General features: G+C 39.7%; 1 protein-coding gene across 2 annotated transcripts; it reads right to left on the reverse strand.

Annotated features, from left to right (window-relative positions):
• Window positions 1–761: 761 nt before the first annotated feature.
• Window positions 762–24,805, reverse strand: LOC102065020 (carbonic anhydrase 13). Of its 2 annotated transcripts, none has more exons than XM_005479537.4 (7): window positions 24,041–24,805; window positions 16,578–16,775; window positions 12,711–12,829; window positions 9,394–9,489; window positions 8,209–8,271; window positions 7,210–7,365; window positions 762–5,131 (listed from the first exon to the last, which is right to left on the reverse strand). In XM_005479537.4, the coding sequence occupies exons 1-7, from the start codon at window positions 24,330–24,332 to the stop codon at window positions 5,018–5,020; spliced, it is 1,038 nt and encodes a 345-aa protein (XP_005479594.2). In that variant the 5' UTR covers window positions 24,333–24,805; the 3' UTR covers window positions 762–5,017. The 2 variants fall into 2 exon arrangements, with proteins under 2 accessions (XP_005479594.2, XP_074411873.1); XM_074555772.1 differs by lacking the exon at window positions 24,041–24,805 and adding an exon at window positions 14,983–15,047 and having other exon boundaries at window positions 15,458–16,714.
• Between the last annotated feature and the right edge of the window lie 59 nt (window positions 24,806–24,864).

The raw sequence follows: 24,864 nt of genomic DNA on the forward strand, positions 1-24,864 counted from the left end.
TTGCTGATGTGGCTGTGCACCATCCAGGCTCTCTGCACACAAATGACTGATTTCTTTTTTTATTTTAATTCTCGGGGAAATTTCTGGCACGTGGCTTTAGGCATGTGTGAAACTATGTAACAGCAATTGCTTATGGGAAACGGGAGCATTTAAATGCATAGGTTCACCTAATTATGTTTGGGTTTTTTTAATCTGAGTATCGTTTGTTATGCAATTTTTTTTTTTCACAATCTTGTTTCACTTTTAAGAAAGGAAGTAAATCACTATCAACAGCACATCCTTAATACATGAGTTATATTGCATACTCTTCTTTCACAGGCTAAGCCTTCAGGACAGCATGGGTCTCATTCAGAATGTGTGTCAGTGGGCAGGTGACCATTGCCTTACTCACAGTGACATCTATTGGCAAAAGCCATGTGCAAAGGGCCTCTTTTCCTATTAGAAGGCTTTTAGAGTACCTCTTTTATCTTTAGCATTTTTCTTTATCTTCTCCAAATCTCACCACTCAGTTTTTCCCAGTCAGTTCAGAATTTTAGATTACTTACTACAGCTTAGTCTGTTATCATTTTCTCTAACACAATATCCCTGTTCTCAATCAATCATTCATTTATTTCTGTCAGGGGAAGATTTTATATCATCAGCACCATTTGCCAGTTTATTAATGAAAACATAAACCATCAAAAAAGTTGAAGCTTCAACAGGCCAAAGGGAAAACATAAATCAAGAAAAAATTCTCAGAAAAACACCAAGAATGACTGGGTTAACTTTTTTCCTCAAAATCACCAGAGTGCTGCTAAAAAAGAAGAAACATTGAGGCCACATCTTTGTCTGTTGTACATATAACTGTAGAAAGGAAAAGAATGGAAGCAGTGTTGACATTTAAACAACTGATACTTCATTCAAAATATTTACAAACCAGAGAAAGAAAAATAATCAGATATTCACAAAACATATATTTTTTTCTACCTGTTGCATGCAACCTATATGATTTTCATCTGATGAATGAAACTGTCAATAGTATCTACAAATTATTCAAATTTATCTACCCAAGTATGTGGGTGAAATTTGATGAAATAGAAACAGACACAGAAATTGACAGTGCAGCATATCATCTCTGTTAATCAGAGGCCAAGAATCTTTGTTTTCACATCACAATCCAGTAGTCTCCTGTCAGAGACATTCCCTCTCCTCAAATTCTGCTGCACAGGAGAAGAGACACAGATCACACATGCAAATGTTTCACCACAGTAAAAACTTGTGCTTGGCATAAATGATGGAGAGGTTGATAGAAACAGGGAAAAATCCCATAAATTTAGAAACATTTTTGTTTCAGCATTTCAGTATTATCTCCTGTCTCACAAAAACAGCAGACACACAGAGAAGGTCCCCTGTCACTGAGTCAGCTACTTCACAAATAAGATACACAGAAATAACAGCATCTAAGAGATTAAATCACAGACCAAATCTCTGTATTGTGCATCTATAGCTAGAAAGCAAGATCAGACTGGGTGGGAGAACAAAAAAATGTAACAGGTAACAGCTAGGTCAGAAGCTAGTTGCAGTCCACTTAGTCACAGAATGATAAGGGAAATTGTCACCATGGTTTTTTAGACTAATTATTAGACAGTAAAAGAAAGAAGCTACAATTCTTGAGCAAGATTCCTCTGGTATTCATACTTTCATACTGAGCTTACAACCTGAAGGTGCTCCAAGTTTTTCAATTATTTGCAGCTTTTAACATCTGAAGATTTATCTCATAATCTGTCCCTTGCCTATTTAAAGCTACAAGAATCTAAATCCAGAATTTCCTTTCCATTAAGTTTATAGAAACTGTATAACATATCTATTTCATTGATGTTATTTTATTCATATGCCATATTCCACTTTTTTCTTTTCTGTGATATTTATTATTTGATGACTTGGGGTTTTTTTTTCATCAAATTCATTCTTAGAATTCCTTTAGGTCACATTTCATGTCTGGAACCAACTGAGAGACAAATCTCTAAACCAGCAGAGAAAACATAGGTATATAGCAAATGGGTGTATGGCATCAAACAGATGTCTGGTGTATCTTCAGCCCACTGTACTCCAGAAGGGAAAAGCGCTGCTTCTCAGGTTTTTTTTGACATAAAGAAAATTCCCAGCTGATGTTAAACATGTCCAACATTAAAAATATAATGAGAATGATGGCAAATGCTATTAGCATAGCAGAGCAGACTGCTTCCCTCCTGTGCTAAAACCAGCAGAGCTGACCCCAGGGCTCTGCTGTGGCTTATTTAACTCTGAGAATAAGTTTATGGGTGATCAACCTTTCAGCAGTCCACAATTCTTGACAGCTACTATTTCCAGCAAATACACTCTATGGTTTTTTTTGGTCACTGAGCATTTCATTCTTCTTAATATAAAGGCTCCAAGTGTGTCAGAGAGTTAAGAGTTGATCAAAGGGACATGTGGCTGCAGGGGTTTTGGGGGTGATGACATATTTCAGCCTCTGTTGCTGTAGAGGACAATGTGGAGCTCATACTTGAGATAAGATTCTCTGGGAGCACACTGAGTAGTCTGCTTGAGGTTCGTTGTAGCTTGGGCACACAGGAAATTAGTGACTGAGGTGCAACCAAGGGCTCAGAGCTAAGACTGTGTCCAAATATCACTTTACGGTTGTAGGGGATGGATAACCTGAGAAGCCGTTCCCAAAGGATTTCAGGTAACTGAGCATTTCTACTCTTTTTCAGATGTCACCACTAACTTTCAGCTAGGCCAATCTAACATGAACCTGGCATCTCCACAAAAGGGGAATTACTTGAACGATGACTTCCTCTAAGACTTATTAGCATAACTATAAAAATCATCAATAGTTCAAAAATGCACTATCAGAAACTTGAAGAATGGATTACATGTCTTACCACTACCAAAAATATTTTATTTGGAACAAAAAGACATACCTAATACTACACTACCCAAAGACAGACTTCAAATGATGGGTGACAATTTTTTCCAAACCTAAAGCTGCAGCTGTTAATTATAAAAGTATAGACTTCTCTGTAAAACTTTAGGTTCTTCAATAGAAAATACAAGACACATTCATAAAATCCATATTTTATTTTGATAAAACCCTTATAAATATAAAAGAATTAATCAACTCCACTGTTTACAATATGTAAGAAATATGTAAAACTTCTGTTTACAATAGGAAGAAGTAGTCTTATTCCTTTCTCTTCTGAGACCAACAAATCCTTTGTATCCTTCCTGCAATTTGTAAACATTTTTTCCACATTCTGTAGCTACTCACATAACAGGGAAACATATGAGATCCAATCTTAAGTCTAAAAAAGGAAGTGAAAACATACACTCTCACTTTTCTTTTTAGTGCTACTAAATGCCTTTTTTTTTCTTCAATGGTCTGTTTGTGTTCTTTTCTTCAGAAAATATTCAAAAGGCATTGGGAGGCCTTGCAGAATATAATAGCTATATTCTGGGGAGGAGAAAACAAAGAATTCCACGTATCTTCAACTAAGATAAAATACCTATATGTCTATATCAAATTTATTGTTCTAAAACAGCATATAAAGTCAATCCCAATTGTGATTTCCCTCATGTTTGTTCATCTAAGATCAAATGACCCATTGAGGTAAAAGGCAGAGCATATAAAACCTATTTAAAAATTAAAGGAGAGCAGTTATGGAAGATGAATTTGTCAGAAGTATTACAGAGATTGGTGTAAGTTGCTGCCAGTAAAACCTCTAGCTGTCTCTTTCAGGTATCACTCACTGGATTTCACTATACAGTTCTCACAGTTTGAGAGTAAATCTAATTCTATCCTAAGCTACATCCTATGGCATGTTCATTAATAAAAATATTTGGTGTAAAAACCCCAATTATATTCAGATAAAAAAGGCTCCTGAGAGAAACACTGGCTCAAGTCAACTTATAGAGACAGAAGTTTCAACATATAGCTACTGAGGGCTGAGCTTTTTATTAGATGTTGACTTGATTCCCATTTCTTTGGCTGTCTCTGACTATTCTCTTTGGTCTTGGAATGTAAGTGCAACCACTGAAGTTCACCTATGACAGCAGAACATCAGCCAGCACCTTGACACATTCTATACCTGGCAGTACTGTGCTGCACAGTGAGAGGAGAGGTAAGCAGCATGTGGTTCACACTGCAGCGTGCAATGGTCTGCAACAATAGCTACCCCTGCCTCTTGATTTTAAGGGGCAAAGTGTGATACTACATGGATATAGTGTAATAATCCCTTATGTTTCACCAAGTGCAACAAACTGGATTTAGGCACAAACAGCTCCCTCTGTGCCCTTCCACCTTGCAGTTTTCAGGTTTCAGGACAATTTCATCTTGTGACATTGTGAAATTCAGGAATGCCTAATCCACCTGACATAATCTTGCAATATACAAAATCTTTACTATTTGCTTTTTAAAAAACTATCAATCAGTACATGATTACTGCTATGAAGCAGCCAGAATAACAGGATCATATAAATATCTGTCTTAAATGCTGCTAGTCATTACTACTTTTTGTAGGAACGTAAATATGGTATTGCAGAAGTCAGCAATGAAATTACATCATCCTTGAAACTTTTTTCCTTGAGAACTGCAATGTGAGGTTTATAAAGAAGTTAAATGTTATGTTAGCGACCAGAGGAATAATCCCAGAACATCCCAAATTGTCAATAATACTAAGGATCCTGTTCAGTAATTTGGTGGCAAAATTTGGGCAACTCCTTCACCATTTTTTAGCAGTGACCTCTGTGTATGCAATGCTGATGGCTCAGTACTTCCAAGACAATGCACTCAAACCCAGTCAGACCTGCTAACATCAATGAACCTGTGACAATTCCAGACATACATGTGTGAGAAATGACTGCATGGAAACCACTGATAAAACAACACCTATTGGTTAAAAACAACTCACAAAAAGAAATTAAACATCACAAAGTATATTAACTATTAAAATGAATTTGGTCTTTGGTTTCAGAGGGAGCCTACTCTGGATTTACTCCTTCAATTCCTTCTGACTTCTCGTCCCCTCAGGGGCTGGGGAGGCCGGAAGTTTCTCAGCAAGCAGCAGGCGACCTCATCCTCAGCAGTGCTCAGGAGGCTGCGGAATTTGGCCAGCTGTAACCAAAAGACACATCAGGTTCAGCCGAAAACCCTCATGCAAATACTCATGAAAAAGCATGTAAATAATAAAGACACTTGTAACTTTTTTCCACCTGAAAGAACAGAACTGTATTTTATTAAGTCATGGGGAAATGGCAATTTCACCATTTCTATCCTTGTAAATGAAAAGGGGGATTACTACTGAGAAAATATCCCAAAATACATGAAACCGTGCATAAGGATTACTTGTTTCCTTTATTCACACTTTGTCTTCCACAACCTGATCTAAACCAGGGGGTGTTTATACCTTTTTAGCTGGATTTCATAGTTTGGAGATTCTGAAATATTTTTTGCCAAAAGATAAGATTATGTTTCTTTATCATACAAACATTCTGTGTATGTTTCCTTCTTCAAAGAGGATATTCACAATTAACCTGGAATTGCAGGTGTGGTGCTACAGAAAGCTTCTGCCACTAGCACTTACTCAAACCAAAAGAGACTCTAAATTCTTTCCTTGTGAAGAACTTATTCATAACTTCCAAGACAAGCACTTACTCATAACTCAGCATATGCTGATCTCAGCAGAAACCCCATCAGAGCTCCATGTCTAAACCTTGGAAAATCTGAGGATGATTTCTGACCTAAGTATAGAATTTTGTTTAATTCCTAATCTTTACAATAGTTACTATTTCTATATATCACTTGACTTCCCTCCTAGGTTACCAATGGTAGGACAGCACCAAAACCATTCCATTATAATACAGCATTTAGTCATAATGGCACATTGCATCATAATGACATTAAGACCAAAAAATATCAATTCTACCTGGCTTCACCCCATTCTGAAGCTAACGTTTGTATTCAGGGTCCTGTAAGTTTTTAAATAGCTTAAAAGCTATTTTAAATTTCTTTCAATCTGAAAAGTGCAACAAAAAGTCTGTAGGAAACTCTAAAGCCCTAAAGAAATCCAAACTTGAGGAATAAAATTAAATGGCAGAACAATATCCGTCAGGTGCTGACTGAACAATCACAGTGGTGGACATTAGTGGAAACACTTTAGCTGCATGCATGTTTATATTGACAAGAATATAGCAATTTCTACTTCAATACGTAAGATATAGCTAAAGTTTATGAAAAATTACTAATAAAGGATCACTATACTGGACACTTTCCCACACCATGTTCCTGAGCCTGTTACATAGCTGTTTGTATGCAGCATTTCACATTTTAGAATGTATTTATTACAGATTTGCCCAAATAGGAAGCTTTTAACCTGAGAAATGGCTTATCTTTGGAAAGTTGATACCTTAACACAAGTTTCCAATCCTAGATCCAAACAGTTGCAAAGCCTTACAAAACCAGAATGAGGGGAGTAAGGAAGAGATATAGGTGAGAAAAATACACACATTGAGCAAATAAATTACTTCCAATCAGTTGTAAACAGAAATTTGAGGTTTCTCAACCAGCAACCCATTCAGGGAACTGTCTTAACACTTATAGCAAAGACTGAAGTCACCATTTCTGCTATGTGTTCTCTACTCAGAAATACTTTACACCTAAGAGGATCAGCCCGCTTGGTGTCACTGTTGCCAAGTTAAGATACAGCATGAAGCTTCTACAAGAATTGCAAATAGACCCTTTTTTGTGGAATCACAGCTTTCCTAAAACCCCAACTTATCACAACAGTATTCCCTCTACATAAATTCATCAAGTTTTATGTATTTAGAATGGAAGAAGACATTTACTACTTGTCTGCCAGATAAAAATGCCAAAGATGAGGTTTGAGCTGGATATAAAAATAATTAAATCAACTGGAATTCCAGAATTTCTAAGCATCATCTGAACTCTTTTTTTACGTTCCATATGGATTATTTTTGTTTCTTAATTGTTAGTGTATGCAGATTGTTTTTAAAAATTAATAATAATAGCTGTTACAGCAAGAAAGGCAACTAGTCAGAAAAAATTTGATAGACAAACTTTGACTTTTGAAAACCTTGTAACATCTGCAGTGCCACCCATAATATTGGGTGGCATTTACAATTTCCATTCTTACAAAAGCAACACTCCTATAGCAGTGAAAAATCCAAAGATACCTGTTCAGAACAAACACTTATGGGCTCTCTCAGAACAATCCAGATGACACTCTCAAGAAGAGGTGGAACAGTGAGAGAGCCAAAGTAAGTCCAGTAGTCCAGGGACTTGGGAAGCAGACAGCTGGGATCAAAGTTTGTGAATAGTGCTTTTTTTCCCTGGAAAGAAATAAAAAAAAAATACCAGGGCAATATTATTTAAAAGCAAGAGGCCAAGGTAAATAATGCCAAAGGAGATAGAGCTTGTTCCACTATCAGGTGGGCTGGCAGCATCTTGGCTGATGACAGGAGGTCCTCATCACCGCCCTTCTGATGAGGTCTTACCTCAGAGACAGCTTTGCTGTGACTTTCCTTGATGCCAGCAGGACACCATGAGAGGTGTCATGTTAGAACAGGCTCCCCTAAGTTACAGATGACCATGAGATGGAAGTGGTGGGGAAAAGACAAAAGATGTTAGACTGTCAACATGGTCTCTGTGGGGCTGGCAGAGTAACCCCACAGGTTACTGCCACTTGCTTCCCTCCTCACTCCTCCAAGGAATTACTTCTGTTTCCCCCTGTACTGGACACCAGACCACAGATGTCTGTCTGAACATCATGTTGGGAGTCTGGCTAATTTCTTTTGCACAAGCAATAGGTTATTTCTCACCCTGTACCTCAGCAAAACAAGGAAGGAAGTATTTTCCTCATCTTTTTTATAGCTTTCCATAAAGTATGTTTTTCCCCTGTTACTATCTTCATAGCAACAGATATATCAGAGACTGGGTTCTGTGAGGAATTAGCTGTTTCCTCTGATCTTTTGCTGTGTAAAAACTATGTTTTGTCTACTTAGTTTCAACTTAAACAGAATGCACATAAACTGACTCAAATCAGGTATCAATCGCTGGGGATAAGGAAACATGAAGGTACAGGGAGTAGCAGCCAGGTTTCAAAAAATAAAAAACCTGACCAACAAAAGCAACTACCAATATTAGCTAGTATTCTTTTAGAAGCACTTGCTCACCTTGATTCTGATGGTGTCCAAGCGGTCAGTAATCTTGTTCAGCTGAGGGTTGCATTCACCAATCTATTAACACCAAAGAAAAAAGAAACACTGGAGCTCCAGAGAAAAGCAATAAAAATTAATAAAAAAGCAAATGCATAATGAAACTGCTTTATATAACTGGAGTGACTGAAAGATCTGATGCATCTTCTGTACAAGCCCGTGACTAGCTGGTCCTTAGAAATAATACTGGTCATAAAGAAGATTCACTCCCTTGCTAATAGTATTCTGGCTACTCATAGTAATTACTTCAGCCACAAAAGAATTACAAACTTTTCTCTACAGGGGTAAAGAAATTATTTATCTTTCATGTTTTAATATGTGGGACATTAGAAGTTACAGACTGACATCAGAAATTTAAACTGCTTTTAACATTGAAACCAATGTTCTTACGTGAGAACATTCCAAACTGAATTTGTGTGCTAAGAAATCCAGTGACACTTCCTTTGAGTGATTGTAAAGCAAACTGGAAAGACGGAATTACTGAACTGCTGAAGCAGTTCTTTGCAACTGTGGCACGGAATGGCTCTCTGACTGTGCCAGCACCAGTACTAGCTGTTCTCAGGAAGCTGTGTCAGCCACCAGAAACCACAGAATTTACCAAAGCCCTGTCCTTTGCCATAGATTGTGAGAATTCCCCATCTGCTTCTTCATACAGAATTCAGTGAAGCTGTTGCACAAATCTAATCTTAGAACAGGGAGAGAAGGCAAAAAAGGTATAAAATAATTATTAGGAAATTCTCCAGTTTCTGGCTCTGCATTATTTAATTATTATTTTCTAGAAGAAATTATCAGCTCAGAAACATTAAAAAACCATTTAAATCAAGCTGTCCCCCTAAATGAACATGTTAGTCAAGAACAAGTTACTGGGATCCAAATGGGGGCAGCTGAATTAAGTTCCACATCTAATATTGTTTGGGCTTGCACACTAGGCACACTGAAGAGTTTGACTGTCTTGAAAAATCTATTAAGCTGATATTTTTATTCTTAAAGGAAGCACAGCTTTCTATATTGGCAGGTAAACACTACGAAGGAAATAAATATAAAACAAGTTTCTCTTTAGTGATGCTTACACAAACCATCACTGTTATCTCTTTGGGCTTATAATGCAGATTTATTATGAGGGCTGAAGCATTCTCTTCTTACCTTCAGAAATACAGCCATAACTGCTAGTCCATCTGACTGACAAGCTGCTTCAACAAAACTGGAATACTTCTCTGCATTCCAATGGACCACATGAAGCTGGAAAGCAAAAGACACAGACAGCATCAACGCTCACTGAACTCAAGTAGTGGCAAATAAATATTACAACTTTACTGGGTTTGACACTCTATTTCACTCTTTTGTATGCAGAATCATTCAGTGTTTTAAATGCAGATAATTCATGAAATCAGTAAATATGTAGTTCACACAAATGGCAAAAGCATTTCCAGTGGCTAAGATTATTAAAAATTTAGTAGCAATCGGCATACCACAGTGCCTGTCAAATTGCTGTTGGGTCCCCAGAGTTTGAACTGAGAAGTTAAGACAAAAAAAAAGCGCCAATGATTATATAACTGGAAGTTTAAAATCTATTTTTAGTACAGCTGATTTTAAAAAGTGATTGGAATTCATGAGGATGTCATTATTATTTCACTCTTTTTCTTTAATCAAGCTTTCAGCAGCATTAATCATCCACATAAATAGCTAGAAATAGGCAAATACACATAAAACTTGCACTGACCCCTTTTCCCTTGTTTAGCTTAAGGGAACATCAGCATTTCATTTTTGACACTTTTCAGATGTTATTTTCTATGACTACTAGTAGTGATGCCCTTACAAGCAGCTTGATTATCTCAGGTTTGAGCATTTGCATTTCCAACATGCATTATTCTGGAAGTGTCCCATAATATTTGCCTAAGAAGCTTAAACACCACCCAGCCAGGAGGGAAGAGGAAAAGCTTGTGATGTCTATTTCCATGCTACTTAGGTTTAAAAATTAGGTTTCCTAATTCCTGACCACTCTTCATTACGGGAGCTCCTGGTTCCCAAGAAGTTCCAGGTTGTTCCAGCCTTCAGCAATGGTCTGGCTGCCAAACTGGAGAGAGCACACTCACACAGCACTTAGGTCTGACTATTTCACAAACATTAATTACTTTCACGAATCCTCAATGGATTAGTAAATCTTATTACACATAATTTTTAGTTAAAGATGCTCAGAAGCATGGCATGAGATTGGCTTTTCTAAAATTGGTGACCATCTTTTCAGATTTTGAACTTCAAGAATGAGGAAAAGCATCTCATTGAATGACTTAAACTGGGACAAACCCATGAAAAAAAGGACTTCCTTTTGGAATACAGCATGTACAGGACAAGTAAAGTAAGAACAATTTAGGAAAACTGAAATCTGCTTTAAAAGATTTCCACATGAAGCAACATGGCTGCATGGCTGAAATACGGACCTAGAAGTATGAAGATTTTTATTCTAAATATCAATCCTTGCTTAACTTCTATAAGTTTTAATTTTCCATATCTATAAAATGGAACTCTTACTTGGTCTTACTTGACATCAATATTTTAAGCATTTGGGCTTTAAAGTGCTGAAACATTACTTGCAGCAATTAAGGAATCCCACTGTCATCAATAATAATACATGTACAGCTATGATGACACCCATGCTGTCTCACAGCTTTAGAAATCCTTGAAGGAAAGTTGCTACAAATATTATACACTAAGCCAGGAGGAGAACACAGTCCACTAAACCTTTCTCAAGTGCATTAATATCCTGGAGTTCAGTGTCTGCACTGCTCCCTATTATAAATTCACAGAACCTATGTTGAACAACCTTTAAGCAATTACATTTTTTCATACACAAAAAGGAAACAGATACTCTCAGTCAGAAATTACCTTTATTGTGGATTTGGAAAAAAAAAAAAAAACACCATCAAAAACAACCCAACAAAGAGCAAAAAGGAAAATTCCCACAGCTACTAAAAGCCCACTCCCTCATAGCTTTGCCAAAAAAACCCCCAGAAGGTAACCCACCAAAAACCAGAGCCCCTAAACAGAGTGTGAAACACTTCTGGGTACAGACCCGTTCTCAATGGCTTGTGACTTCTCTAAGGAATGTATCCTGTCTTACCACCGTGGTGTCACCGCAGCTTGTGAAGAGACCTTGATCAGCCCGTATGTTGTCACAGAGAATGGAGCCATGGGTCTCTTCTGCTTCCTGGAGGGCTTAAGGGGCAAACCTTGCAGTCGTCTTTACCTGTACATGAATTCTTTCTTCAATTCAGTCGATGCTTTTTCTTCAAACCTTGCACATCTTCCTTACAAAGGTGAGCACTGAAAACATCTTCATGTCTCCTTCTCAGGTATTTTCTTTTGTGTGAACAATATTCAGAAGCCTTGGTTTTAATTCTGAGTTTCTTATCCCAAAGCCAAAGTGACATCTAGAGAGCTTCTTGTGGAGGGTTACCCAACCAACAGGTAACAGAAAGGCCTTTAGACTGGCTAGAAATTCAGAGATATTTTCTCCTTCCATTTGGTTTCTTAGATGGGAAACATGTATTTTCTCAGCTAGAAATTTGGGTTTGGTACTTAATGGTTTTAAAGCACCTCTATTAATTCTTTATATTCCATCTCACCTGGTTCCTGTGGAAAACATAAGCCTTTAAACACTGCAAATGTCACTTTTCCCCATTAGTTTTAGAAAAATCTGATCACACCACAGTGCATACATTACATTTATTTCTTCTGTAGTATTATGCCTTTTATTTGGCCATTTATTTTTATACTTTTTACTTTTTAACCCCAGAAAACTCTGACACTGTCTGAATCACATGTTTTTAAAGATCTCAGTCTCCTGAAAATATTCCATGGTACTTCCATTTGCAAAGAGGAATGTCATACTGAGAACTTCCTCCTGCAGATTACTCATATACAAAGGAGACAGAGCAGAAGTGAATGCTCTATGCCAGAGCAGATGGTGCACTTCTCCCTTTGGCACCACCTCCACTGAAGCACAATCCCCACAGACAGCAGGCATCCCACAGATATTAAACCATGGTTCTCAAAGTCATAACCACCACATTGCTAAGACAAAATGCAACACTCCTATGTCTTGCATAAACTTTACAATACATAGGCCCCAAATCCAATAACTCTGTGGTTTGTCATTGAAGATGACTTTGAAAATATTCTCCAAGGAGGAAACAATGAAAGACAAAGTTTAAAATAACTCTTGAACATTAAGTCTCGCTCTTATCGAGCTCTTGTCTTCTGTACTCCTTTTTTAATCCTCTGCAAAGCTTTCAAAGAGGTTCTCCTTTGAGAAAGGACCAAACAAGCAACACTTCAGGAAGACCACTTTTCAATAAAATGAGGGGAAGATGAAAAGCAGGAAGAGGAAGGGCAACATTACTCTTGTAATGGAAAACTGGTCACAAGCTTAGAGGTACAGATGACTCCATGTAAAGCCTTACCTCTGCCGCATACTTCATCCCATCCACCGTGTGCTCAGAGCCAGCTTCATCATTGGACCCCCAGTGGAAGTGGATCTGGCGCAGCCTGTAGGTCCCACTGAGTGGCCCCCCAGTCAGCACTAGAAATCCAAACAGAGGAAAAGGCTTCACTGAGAGAATGGAGTCTCTATCCGTATCCTCTAACCTCACACCAGACTTCAGTCTTCGGACACTCCTCTGCTCCTGCTCATAAGTTGTCTCAGACGGCTTTCCATTTCTTGGAAGTGCTACAGAAACCCTCACCTGTCAAGAATATGACTATGAAAATTGCATTTATGGGCAGATTAGTGCGTTATGGCCCACTAAAGGGTATGCTGTTATTGTCAAGGTTGGATATTTCTCTGAGAATGGGAAAATACTTCTATTTTTCAACACTCAAGAGTTTCCTCTCTTGATTATATTCAAAAGAATCACTAAGAAATTAAGCTCAAAATATAGGTTTTATGAATAAGGAGCATGATCATAAAAAATTAATGTCAGCAGAATTTATTTTAATCTTTGAAATTTGGTGGAAAATAGGAGGAGCTTAAATTTTCAGGGCTCCTTCCTTCATTTGCAACTAGATCCAATAATATCAGATTGAAGTCTGAGGAAAAGGAGTTTATATCAACATAAATAAAATTAAGCCAATGCTACATGTGCATTACACAACTGCAATATTACTGACAATTAGCCAGGGCTGGAAAGCATATCCTATGAGGAGCAGCTATGTACTTTGGGTTTTTCTAGTTTTGAGAAAAGGAGGCTGAGGGATGTCCTCACTGCTCTTTGCTTCTGTGGAGGGCAAGCAGAGAGGGAGCTGCAGGTCTCTTGTCTCAAGCATCCAGTGACAGGACTCATGGGTAAGGCTCAAAGCTGTTCCAGGGAAGATTTAAACTGGATGCTAGGAAGCATTTCTTTACCATGATGATGGTCAAACACTGGAACAAGCTTCTTAGAAAGGCTATCAAAGCCCCAGGCATATCAGAGTTTAAGAGGCATTTGGACAATGCCCTTAACAACATCCTTTAACTTTTGGTTAGCCCTGAACTGTTCAGGCAGTTGGACAACATGATCATTGAAGGTCCCTTCCAATTGAAAGAATTCTCTTCTCTTCTACTCTCTTCTACTCTACTCTACTCTACTCTACTCTACTCTACTCTATTATTTCTATTTCTATTCTGTTCTGTTCTAATTCTATTCAAACTAACATGCATATGGGTGGGTTTTTCATTATTTTGCTTTTGCAAGCACTCACAATTTTCTTGTCAGACTTAGAATCAAAATATCTCCTCACAGAGCCTGGAATGTGAATTACACCCAGAGACACTCCTTATTCACAGCAAAACAAATCACTCCACTTGCCCAGCTCTGTATGTCCTCCAAGTGTTTGGGATTCAGTCTGGAATAGTTTACTGGCTCATTACAGAAATTTTAAGGGGAAATGAGGGGAGATTTAACCAGATGTATTTTAAATTAAGAGCAGAAGGGATGACAATAGCAATTTTTTTCTCTTCTAGGTTTAGTGCAAAACCTACACTTTCTTAGGAACAAAATCAACCAAATAAAGATGAAAGAAGAATTTTTAAGTTGCCTATTTGCTAACACAAGTAGCTTGGATAATGAAAAAGAACTGGGACTGTTTATTCTGGGGATAAATATTTAACTTCCTTAAAGCTTCAACTCAAAAAACATGCGTTTACACAGCCTATAAACTTAGCAAACAGAGGAGATGGGGCAGTGGCAGTTTAAAATTCTTTCCTTTAAGGACTGTAAACTTCAACGCAAATGATCCTAGAAAAGTGTAAAGATCAGTGTTCTAATTGGCTGAGGAAAAACTATTATGTAGAAATGCACCAGCATGAAATATTTATGCTGAAAACTGTGGAAAATGGCCTGTTGATCTATTTGTGCCGCATCACACAGTGATGGTAAAACCATTTAATTTCAATTGTAATTAAGGAAGAGGGTACTCAGAAGTTTTTAAGACAAATATCAGTATCTTGAATTTTTAAAAATATTGGAAGAAGATCAATAGAGCAATTTCAAAGAATGGAGCTAATGTGGTACCAAACAGCATAAACAGACTTACACAAACAGTTACAGACTTCAAAGCCCAGTTCCAATGTTGACCAAAGTGAGGAAATAGTTCATATGGGAGTCAGTTAATAATGCATTAGAAGATGCTAATGTATTTAGTACCAATTAATTTGATTTTGTTTTCATGAAACCAACACATGGCAGGAGTTCTTACTTCACAGAGATGCCCCAGAAGCCAAATTTGGGCCCTAGAAAATTCAGTATTTTTTGAGCAATGACCTGAAAGAAAACAAAAACAATACTGATAAAGTTTGTCAGTGACAAATACTAGGGGAAATAGTGAATTACTCAATTTATGTTTGTGGACTGAAGAATCTGGTCCATGCATAGAAGACATGGAGTCTAGTGAAGGAGACTGGATATTCCATCTGTTAATTATCTGATCAACATCTGTCAGTGCTTTGACACAATATGAACTACATCCATGGAGATACGACCTGGGGAAAGCAGTGAGAGGAGGATCGCATTACCATTGCTTTGGTACCAGGAGAAGCCTAGAGAAACATTGCTCAGGCCCTGTCACTTCATGAAAGGAGTTGAGAGAGAGGAAGAGGTTCTTGGTGTATTCGCATTCATTAACTTTTTTTTCTTTTAAACTGTGAGGGTAATTAACAATTAGAACAACTTACCAAAGGCTGTGGTAGGTTCAGCATCGCTGGAAAATTTGAAATCAAGATTGTGTATTTTTCTAAGAGATGTGCTTTAGTTCACCAGCATGTACTAGGCTCGAAGCAGAGATTAATTCTGGGAAGTTCCGCAGCATCTGACACAAGGTCAGACTGATCATTGATGGTCAGCTGGTGGCTTTCAGGCAACATCCAATGTTGACAGAAAGTTTAAACCTAAGACTGTTCAGGAAACAAAAAAGTGATGCTGTCTTCATCTATGTCTCTCCCTCTTGCCACTATGAGCTAATAAGTCCTCAGGACTAAGGGGTCATCAAAAAATTAGTCTCTCTCTGGCTTTGATGCTTATGAAAGCACTATGGCCTTGAATCCTCAGCTAAGCCTCACACAGCCACAAAATTATTTTATTGCTTGAAGATTCTGCACTCCTACAGCTTGAAGAGGTGCATGCTACCTTGCCCAAAATCCAAGAGAAGGTTTCAAAGATGAAGGCAGTAACATTACAAAGACTATAATACATCAGAGAACTTCTAAATAAGAATTATTGTTTGCAAAAAGGGAAGCTACATACTCCTGGAAAAGACTTGGGCAATAATACTTTTCAGAGAAGAAAAGGGGTTACTTGGGATCTATTTCACTTGTTCTATATTCGCTCTTATTGTCATAAGAAGGCCGAGTATAGGTGATAAAAAGGGGAAAAACATATAACCAAACCTGCAGCTAAATTCACATAAGAGATTTGAGTGATTCGGTTGGAATGAACCTGTAATGAGACACAAAGGATTCATCTGCAGTGAGAAAGAGAGAGCAGCATTTGAAAAATTGTACACAACACAGTTCAAACAGGGAGCTGGCACTATCCAGCTGGTGCGGGTGGATCAAACCATTCCTGTAAGTAGGGAATCCCAACACTTTCTGAGAAACACAACCTCGAACTTGTGTCCAAATATGTTCCCACTCTGCATCATGCTGAAAGGCAGGGAAAAAGGGATCTCTCATCCAGAGGAGCAAAGCCTTACTGTTTATTAGGAGTTCACACCCAGCAGTGAGACGTGTCCAGGCTGTAGGCATTCTATTTAGGAATTGGTGGAGAAAGTTACAGTGCAAGAGTAAAGGAACAAACCTGATTTGTTTACGGTGTCATCAAACTCCACACTGGTGGAGTGCCCGTTGTTAAGGATGATTTTAGCAGAAGCTGGATCATAACTGGGATTTAGAGGACGGAGGGAGGGATCATACTTGGTTTCCTCAGTTTTGATGTCGATGGGTGACTGACGGTCTCCATTAGCGACAGGAAAAACCTCCTTCCAGTGGGCAGGCCCTGCAATGCATTGGAGGAGAAGTCTAAATTGCTGACAGCAACCTCATTGTTATGAAAGAAAACTCTACTTGAACTGTCCTCATCTGCATCTTTTAAATTCAAAAAGGATGCATCAGGAAAACACAGATAAAACATTCAGCTACTTTTGCTGCATCATATTGCAACAGCAGTTCTCCAGACCCCTCCATGTACCTTGCATGCACCTTTAAACAAGGCCACAGTATGTAGATAATTATTCCCAGGTAAGACTCAGCTATGCACAAGACACAACAAATGCTCACTCAAATCAGGCATCCTGTATCCAATGGGCACTATGCCTCAGTAAATTTTTGACATGCCATTTTTGCCAAATATCATGTCTCATTGTGTCTTCAAGGATTGCCTCTTTGCTAGGCAGAAATTTTTATGCCTTATTCATTTACTGCAAAAGATCTGAGAACACATCTTGCACCCATCACTCTGAATGAGATGGAGAGATGTCAAAAAATGCTGAGTGGTTCCTGAAGCCTGATGGCAGTGCCTGGAACCTAAACACACTCCTGCACCTCTGATCATCTCCTCCTAGCCCACCAACTGTGCACACCAGCTGTCACAAAGAAGAGAGACTGCCACCCTCTAATCATGAAGTGTCCATGCACACAGGCACACATACACACACACACTAGTTTAGCACAGCCAAAATCAAATAACAGGAACACTCAGGACAGTGGTGCCTGCATGAGGTTTGTGTTTCTACTGCCTTCAGCTGATGAGAGTAGATCTTCCAGACACAGAGCCATTGACCCAACTTAGGTAGAAATTGTAGGACTAAAGAAACTGTTAATCAATACCAGTCATCTCAACCTTCCTCTCTCCAAGCAGGCTAAGCCAACTTTTCAGCCAAACCTGAAAAGTTAATAAATCAATAATATGGATATGAGAAAATAGCAAATAACATCCTAAAACAGTAAGAAAAGCTTCACTGATAAGATGTGTGAGTTATCTGTTGTTACCTACTAAGCATCAGAGAGTTCCCAATAATTCACAATTAGAGTATATGTGCCATTGTTTAACTATATTGGGATAAGAGGGTAAAGAAAAATATGAACAGCCTGGGGAATATATTCTATAAAGACAGAAAATAAGGTTTAGGATGGAAAGGAAGGGACAGCAAGGGGAAAGAAGAAAGGAAAAAGAGAAAGGTGAAAGTCTGCAGGGCAAACGATCTTTCAGTATTAAGAAGAACACAAAACTTGTTTTTCCCCCAGGCTTATAATGGGTAAAAAGCAAAATAAATCAATTGAGAGACTGGATATATGAAATACTTAATATGAGCATCAGAACCTGGTCAAATATAATCTGCATCACTGGAAATTCTCATAACTAACTCCCTATGCTGAAGATAACTGACCTCAGTGCAAAAATTGGGTTTGGGTCTTTCTGCATGGCTTAGCACTTAAATAAAAATGATGACAAAAAAGGACGAAAACGTACAATGCAGTGGTTAACAGCCTAACATCAAAAGCTGTTAGGTATTTTTCTTTCCTTGACTTCAGTAGAAGCGAAACTCACAGGTGCTAAAAGCACCCATGCACCCCGGCAATAAATCAAGGAGGAAGCGCCCACAGCGCCGGGGGCTGCAGCTTGCACAGCACCTGGGCAGAGAATGATTCTCCTCTGAGCAGCGCTGAAAAACAGTAGGGAAAAACTTTTAAAGAATAGCCTAAGACTTAAACCTCAGAACAAAGACAAAGGCCTTCAGTCCTGATTTTAAAAAAAGTACTTTTTTAAATTACTTCATTAACTAAACTCAATAAAGAAATAGATTGTAAGGCAGAAGATAAAAATCCTACTGGTTTGAAACATAACACTGTTTAAACTTAATTCCTCTCAGTTCACAAATGGTCATCAAAGCTATTCAATATCCTAACTACTTACAGTTTAGAATATAATTTTAATTGTGTTTTGATCCTAATACCCTGTAGTTAGGGATGCAACACAAAATTTTATTTGAAGAAGCCCTACTCCATAATTTATACCTCACTACCATGATTTGGAACTCCTAGAAAAAGTTTATTGCTACTTAATTTTAATAATTCTAACAATCCTTAACTGAGAAAAGCCAAAAATATATTTATGTGCTTAACTACTTGATCTCCTATTGCTCAGTCACAGAAAAATCTGTAGTTACTTTAATTAAATAATATGGATTACTTGTATTCAGAAATAATACAAAGTTGCCAAAAAGAGGACCCAAGGCTGTGATTCTGTCACTGCCTAATTATTTAACAGTAATACAACATTCAGTTCTAAAATGACATTATTGTTGGTTTGGCACTTGTTCTTGGCTCAGATGACCAAAATACTGGTTTGCTATGGTGATTAACTGTCTACCAGTAACCAAACTACCAGACATCTGACCTATCAAAACATACAGGAAGGTATCAAGAAACTTCAGCCCATTTTATACCACTAGGTTATATCAACAAGTATTACTTTCTATGTAATCTATTAGCAATCTAGTACAATTACCATGCTTTTGTCCCTCTAGGAAAACTGTGACTCAATTCATTTCTACAGACCCCAGCCCAATGCAAACTTTGTGTATGACTGTTGTAAAAAAAAAGCCATTACTGTTGAAAGAGATACTCAAATACATGTCTGTAATCATATTTAAGCCAGCGGGATCTCCAGGGTGAAAATTTTTTCTGAATTAGATGCCTCCACATTAAAATAATGTACACTTCAGTTTTCTAAATATGCACTTTCAGGGAGTATAACTCATTAATTCACCTCCTTTCATTTTTTCCTTTACTGAATGAAAGTGATTAACATACCAATTTTTGAACTTATGAAATCCTCTCCTGCTGTTGGGAAAATGTTCTCTTGCTAGAGGCAATTTTCTAGTAGCTCTTAACAATCAAAGCTATTGTGACTGAGATTTATGACTAAAAACTGAACCATCTGCTCTGAAGATTTCATGCCTTTATTTTACACACCATTACCACAGGCAATGAATTGTCTGACACTTTTAGGTCAGACTATCGCTGCACGTACCACTCACCAGCATTGCACACAGCCAATTCATGAAACAGGTCTCACAGGAAGGCAGTTAGGAATTTGGCAGGAAACAGAACTCATTATAGCACTCACAGTGCTGCATTTTTATCCAGCTAGAGCTAAATATTAAAAATTTCATCAACAGGACAACTTGAGACAAGCCTAGTGAACACACTACAGGATACAGTTGAATTCTAGTGAGCCTCTATATGTGCATAAATGGAGCATGTAAAGGCGAAAAGGGTTTGGGTTTGGTTTTTTTTTTCTCTCAGTTTGTTATTATATATAGAGAATTCATTATTTTAGAATGGTCTGGCCTTGACAGGATCATATCCTCATTTTGTCACAGACATATTTTATGAAAAATCCTTTTGCCAGGATCTTTTCTCCTGAGAAGCTTCAGCTTCTCCATGTTTTGCTGCTTTGGAATGTGATCTGGAGAGTTGTTTACCCAGCATGTAAAATTGTTTTTACTTGATGACCAATGACAGCCACCTGTGTTGAGGCTGCGAGCAGTCCCAAGATTTTATTATCATTCCATTCCCTTTTCCTTGCTAGCCTTCTGATGAAATTCTTTCTTCTATTCTTTTAGTAGTGTTAATATATAATTTTCTTTTAATATATATCATATAATATATATAATAAAATCATAAGTCAGCCTTCTGAAACATGGAGTCAAGATTCTTGTCTCTTCCCTCTTTCCCACCACATCATTTATTTCTAAAGAGAATCCATTGCCCAGTTAGTCAATCACAGAGTGTTTAAATTTATAAACTTAGGTTTGCAAGTAATACAATTGCATATTAGGTTACAGGAAGATGAGCTCAAACAAAAGCAATTAAAAATTCATTATGGGTAAAATTAAGCACCTTTTAAAAAGCAGATATTGAAATGACGTAATTATTCTCAGAAAAAAAAGTATAAGGAGTTATGGCTCAACTGAATTATCTTAGAGGTCATTTGCAATCTAAATGATTCTATGAATTAATATCCCTTTTATTTATAAAATGCCTCAGCATTACTGTAGTAACTAGATCAAGAGAAATTTTTGCTGTAACAGATAATACATGTAAATAATTACCATATATTTCATTAAATGAATAGTAAACTGAAGTCAATTGTTTTCCCACTGTGGTCCCTTTCAACTTTACTCATTCTTTGATTTGCCTTTTAACTAAACATGTAAACAAAAAAGGACTCAAGGGGCAAGAATATTCCTATCCTGATAGAAACCTTGAGCAACAGTGAAAAGCATGCATGATACCACACCGAAGCCAGTCTTCAAGATTTCAGTATTACGCCTCTACATATAAGCAACATCAAAACTGTGAGGTAAGAAGAGTGGCAAGAAAGCAAAGGCCAAGGTTTTCACAGAAATAAAATAATGCCTTCATTTATTTCAGAAATAGGCGCATCAAAGTAACCAAAGTAATCAAAGTAAAGAGAACTTCTGCATTAGGGGTGTGTGACAAGATACTGGTAGCATGGAGGCTGCAGATGTGGCTCCTGTGAGAAGCTGCTGAAGCTTTCCCCATGTCCAATAGGGCCTGTGCCAGCTGCTCCAGGATGGACCCACTGCTGGACAAGGCTGGGTGCACCAGGGACAGTGCTGGCACCCCTGGGTAACAGATTTAAGAAGGGGAAAAAGTTACTGTGCAACAGCAGCTGAAAGAGAGGAGCGAGAATATGGGAGAGAAACAGCTCTGCAGACACCAGTAGGAAGGGGAGGACACGGTCCCAGAGCCTGAGCAGATTCCCTGCACCATAGTGAAGAAAAGGCTGAGGCAGCTGTGCCCTGTATGGAGGTGCACAGTGAAGCAGAGATCCACCTGCAGCCCATGGAGGGTCACAACTGGAGAAGGTGGATGTGTCTTGAAGGAAGTTTTGACCTCATGGACAGCCTACACTGGAACAGGCTCCCAGCAGGAGCCCATTGGAAGCCCACGCTGGAGCAGGTTTGCTGGCAGGACTTGGGATCCCCTGGGGAATCCACACTGGAGCAGTTTGTGAAAAACTACAGCCTGTGGGAAGCCCTCACACTGGAGAAATTAATGGAAGGCTGTTTCCATGGGTGGGACCCTATGGTGGAGCAGGGGCAGAGTGTGAGTAGTCCTGCTGCTGAAGAGCTGGGAGAGGCAGAGACATGTGATGAACTGACCACAGCTGGTGCAGGAGAGGACATAGAGAAATCCTGTGGAGTGAAGGAATGAAGTTGGGCCGGGGATAAAGGGAGGGTTGGAGGGAAGGCGTTTTATTTTCTCATTGCCTTGCTCTGATTTGATAAGCAACAAATAAAACTAATTCCCCCAAGTCAAGTCTGTTTTGCTTATGAAAGTAACTGGAGAGTTACTTAACCTCTGAGCCTTTCAGTCTATTTTCTCTGCCCTGTCCAGCTGAGGAGTGACACAGTGGCTTTGGTGGGCACCAGGTGTCCGGTTAGTGTCAATCCCTAAATCTTTTAATTCTTTATCTAACAATGAGCCCATGCCCTTAAACATAGATATTCCATATATGCAGACATGTATGTTTTAATATTTTCCCGTTTACTTTATGCACATAATGATTTATGTTGTGACTGTTGCAAGTAGCAATTGCAGAACTCAGAGTGAACACAGATGTCTTTTCAACTCTTCAGACAGTCAACCACATTATATAACTGCACCACATTTAATTTATTTTGCTTTATTTCTGTCTGAATTGCAAAAAGTAATCTTAGTTTCAGAGAAACTATTTTCAGGGCGATGAAGGCAAACGAAATTTTCAAGAATCAGAGAAATTTCCTTCACTTGCTACTCAGTCAAGCAATAATAACAAGAAAAATCAGTACAATAAATGTAGTAGAAGACAAAAAGCTAAGAAATAAAACTGATGCTAGGGAAGAGCACTGAAGTGTTTGATATCCATGCCTCCCTCCTCTAATGTCCTGTGAAAGGTGTGGTGAAGGGCATGGACTGATGAGGAACTATCCACCCCACAGCTGCTCTGGGGCTCCAAGAAAGGAGCGAAAGGCAAACTCCACCTCAAATATGTTACCAGGCAGGCAAATAGAGTTTTATAGGAGAGACAGGGCCCCAAGCATGGTCCAGGGCCACCCCAGTAGAAATTCTGGTCGCCTCCCCTCTCTATAAGATGAGAATAGCAAACAAGAAGAGACAGCATAAGGGAGGAAAAGTGGACTTCTTATCTGGACAGTGCAGGTGAAGCTCAAAGCATAGAAACATATGGAGAAAAAAAACCTGAAAAACAAGACCCATTTACGTCTTCAGGGGAGGGGTAGGGTAGACTGCACAACAGCAGATAACACACCCAATCATTGCAACATCTCTGTGATCCACCACCACTACCCAGTTTTTCAGGAAAAGTACATCCATCCAGAAAAGATGGAACAAGAGGGCCAGGAAGGAGAGGTAGTACTTTCTACGCACAAACAGTATTCCAAAGTCTAAGTAATATGCACAAAGCATATTCTTATAGGCATTAGTATATGCAAATATATAGCTGTCTCACTTCACTGTCTCAGCATTTCATTTCTTTGTGTACAGACAATATAAGATATTCCACATATTTTATCAGAGTTGAGCCTACAATTTACAAAAACACTTTTATTTCTACTTGCATGACTTGTGAGACCGTCTGCACACTTGAACAGCGTTTGCATGACTGAAGATGCAAAACAGAGCCAAGTATTTAAGCCTGCAGATGAGCCCATCTTGGGACTTCAAAGACTGCCAAGATGAAGGAAACCACTGAACAACTAAAGTCCAAAAGCATCTCCTCTTAGGTGCATAGTTATATATTTAAATAACCCGGTCAAGTAACTAGGATTTCCCACCGTGTAGTAGAAGCAGAACAGAGCTGGAATCAGAAAAGCACCGCTGGAACAGCAGTTCCGATCAGTGCAGCTGTCAGCCACGTACTCGATCTGTGCACGCAACTGTTCAGCTGAAGGAGCGAACGAAATCCCAAGCGGGAACGCGGCAGACCGGACCCGGAGCCAAGCCCGGCCCGGCTCTGCAGGCGATGCCGCACGCATGGACACCTCTCAGCCGCCTGCCTTGCAGAAAGCCGAGACAAAAATCGGCTCGCTCTCACGCTGCAGAGCATTTCAGCTCACCCAGCTCTCCCGAGGGCGCTGGGCTGCCGAGCCCAGCGGCGGCAAGCGCTGCCCGCCGGGCCCCGCTGCCCGCCCCGACGGCCCCGGCTCGGCCCCGGCCGCTGTTCCCTACCGTTGTGCTCGTCGTATCCCCAGTGCAGCATGGCTCTGCTCTCCTGCCGGCACGGCACGGGACAGGACAGGACGGGCTGGGATGGGACGGGATGGGGCGGGAGAGGCGGCTGCGCCCGATTTGAAGGCGACGGGGCGGCGACGCCCCGATCCTCGGGCGCTGATAAGGAGACCTGCAGCGCTCCGGCCTCCTGGCCCGTCCGTGCCTGTTGTCGCCCCAAGCCCTTCGTCACCCAGGCTCTCCCCAGGCTCCCCCCAGCACCGTCGGGGTGGCCCGGGGGACGCAGTGCCATCTCTCAAGAGCCCGCTCCAACAGAGGGAAGGTGGCTCCACCAGCCCCCGTCCCGCCAGAGCACGAGTTGTGCGGCAGTGCCCATTACTGGGGTCACCCCCGCCACTGCCGAAAGTAAAGCCAGTCCGCACCGCTGCATCCCCTCCCGATTTTCTCCCAGAGGTGTAAACCAAATTCCCTTTGGAATAGGTCGCAGGAAGATTTCACGTTTTCCTAAGTGGGGCCGTGAAGGCAGAAGGGTGTCCCACAACCCACTGGGAATTTATCCAAGCGCCGCGTGTGCCGGGAGCTGCCCGTGGGCAGGTGCTCGAGGCAACGCGGAGCTTTGGACTCAGCGCTTGGGCTGCGGGCGCGCGCCAAGGAGCTCCCAGCTTTCCTGTGCTGCAAAAGCTGGCTGCGAAGGTGCGGGAGAGGCAAGCAGGGCCGGGGCGAGGCTGACTCTGGGACCAGACAGGGACAGAGACAGGGACAGGGCCACTCCGCCACTCCCGTTCCCCAGTGCGGCTCCACAGCGCCCACCTTAGGCGGCGCAC

The sequence above is a fragment of the Zonotrichia albicollis genome, chromosome 1 (assembly GCF_047830755.1).
Source record: "Zonotrichia albicollis isolate bZonAlb1 chromosome 1, bZonAlb1.hap1, whole genome shotgun sequence".
NCBI classification, from domain to species: domain Eukaryota; kingdom Metazoa; phylum Chordata; class Aves; order Passeriformes; family Passerellidae; genus Zonotrichia; species Zonotrichia albicollis.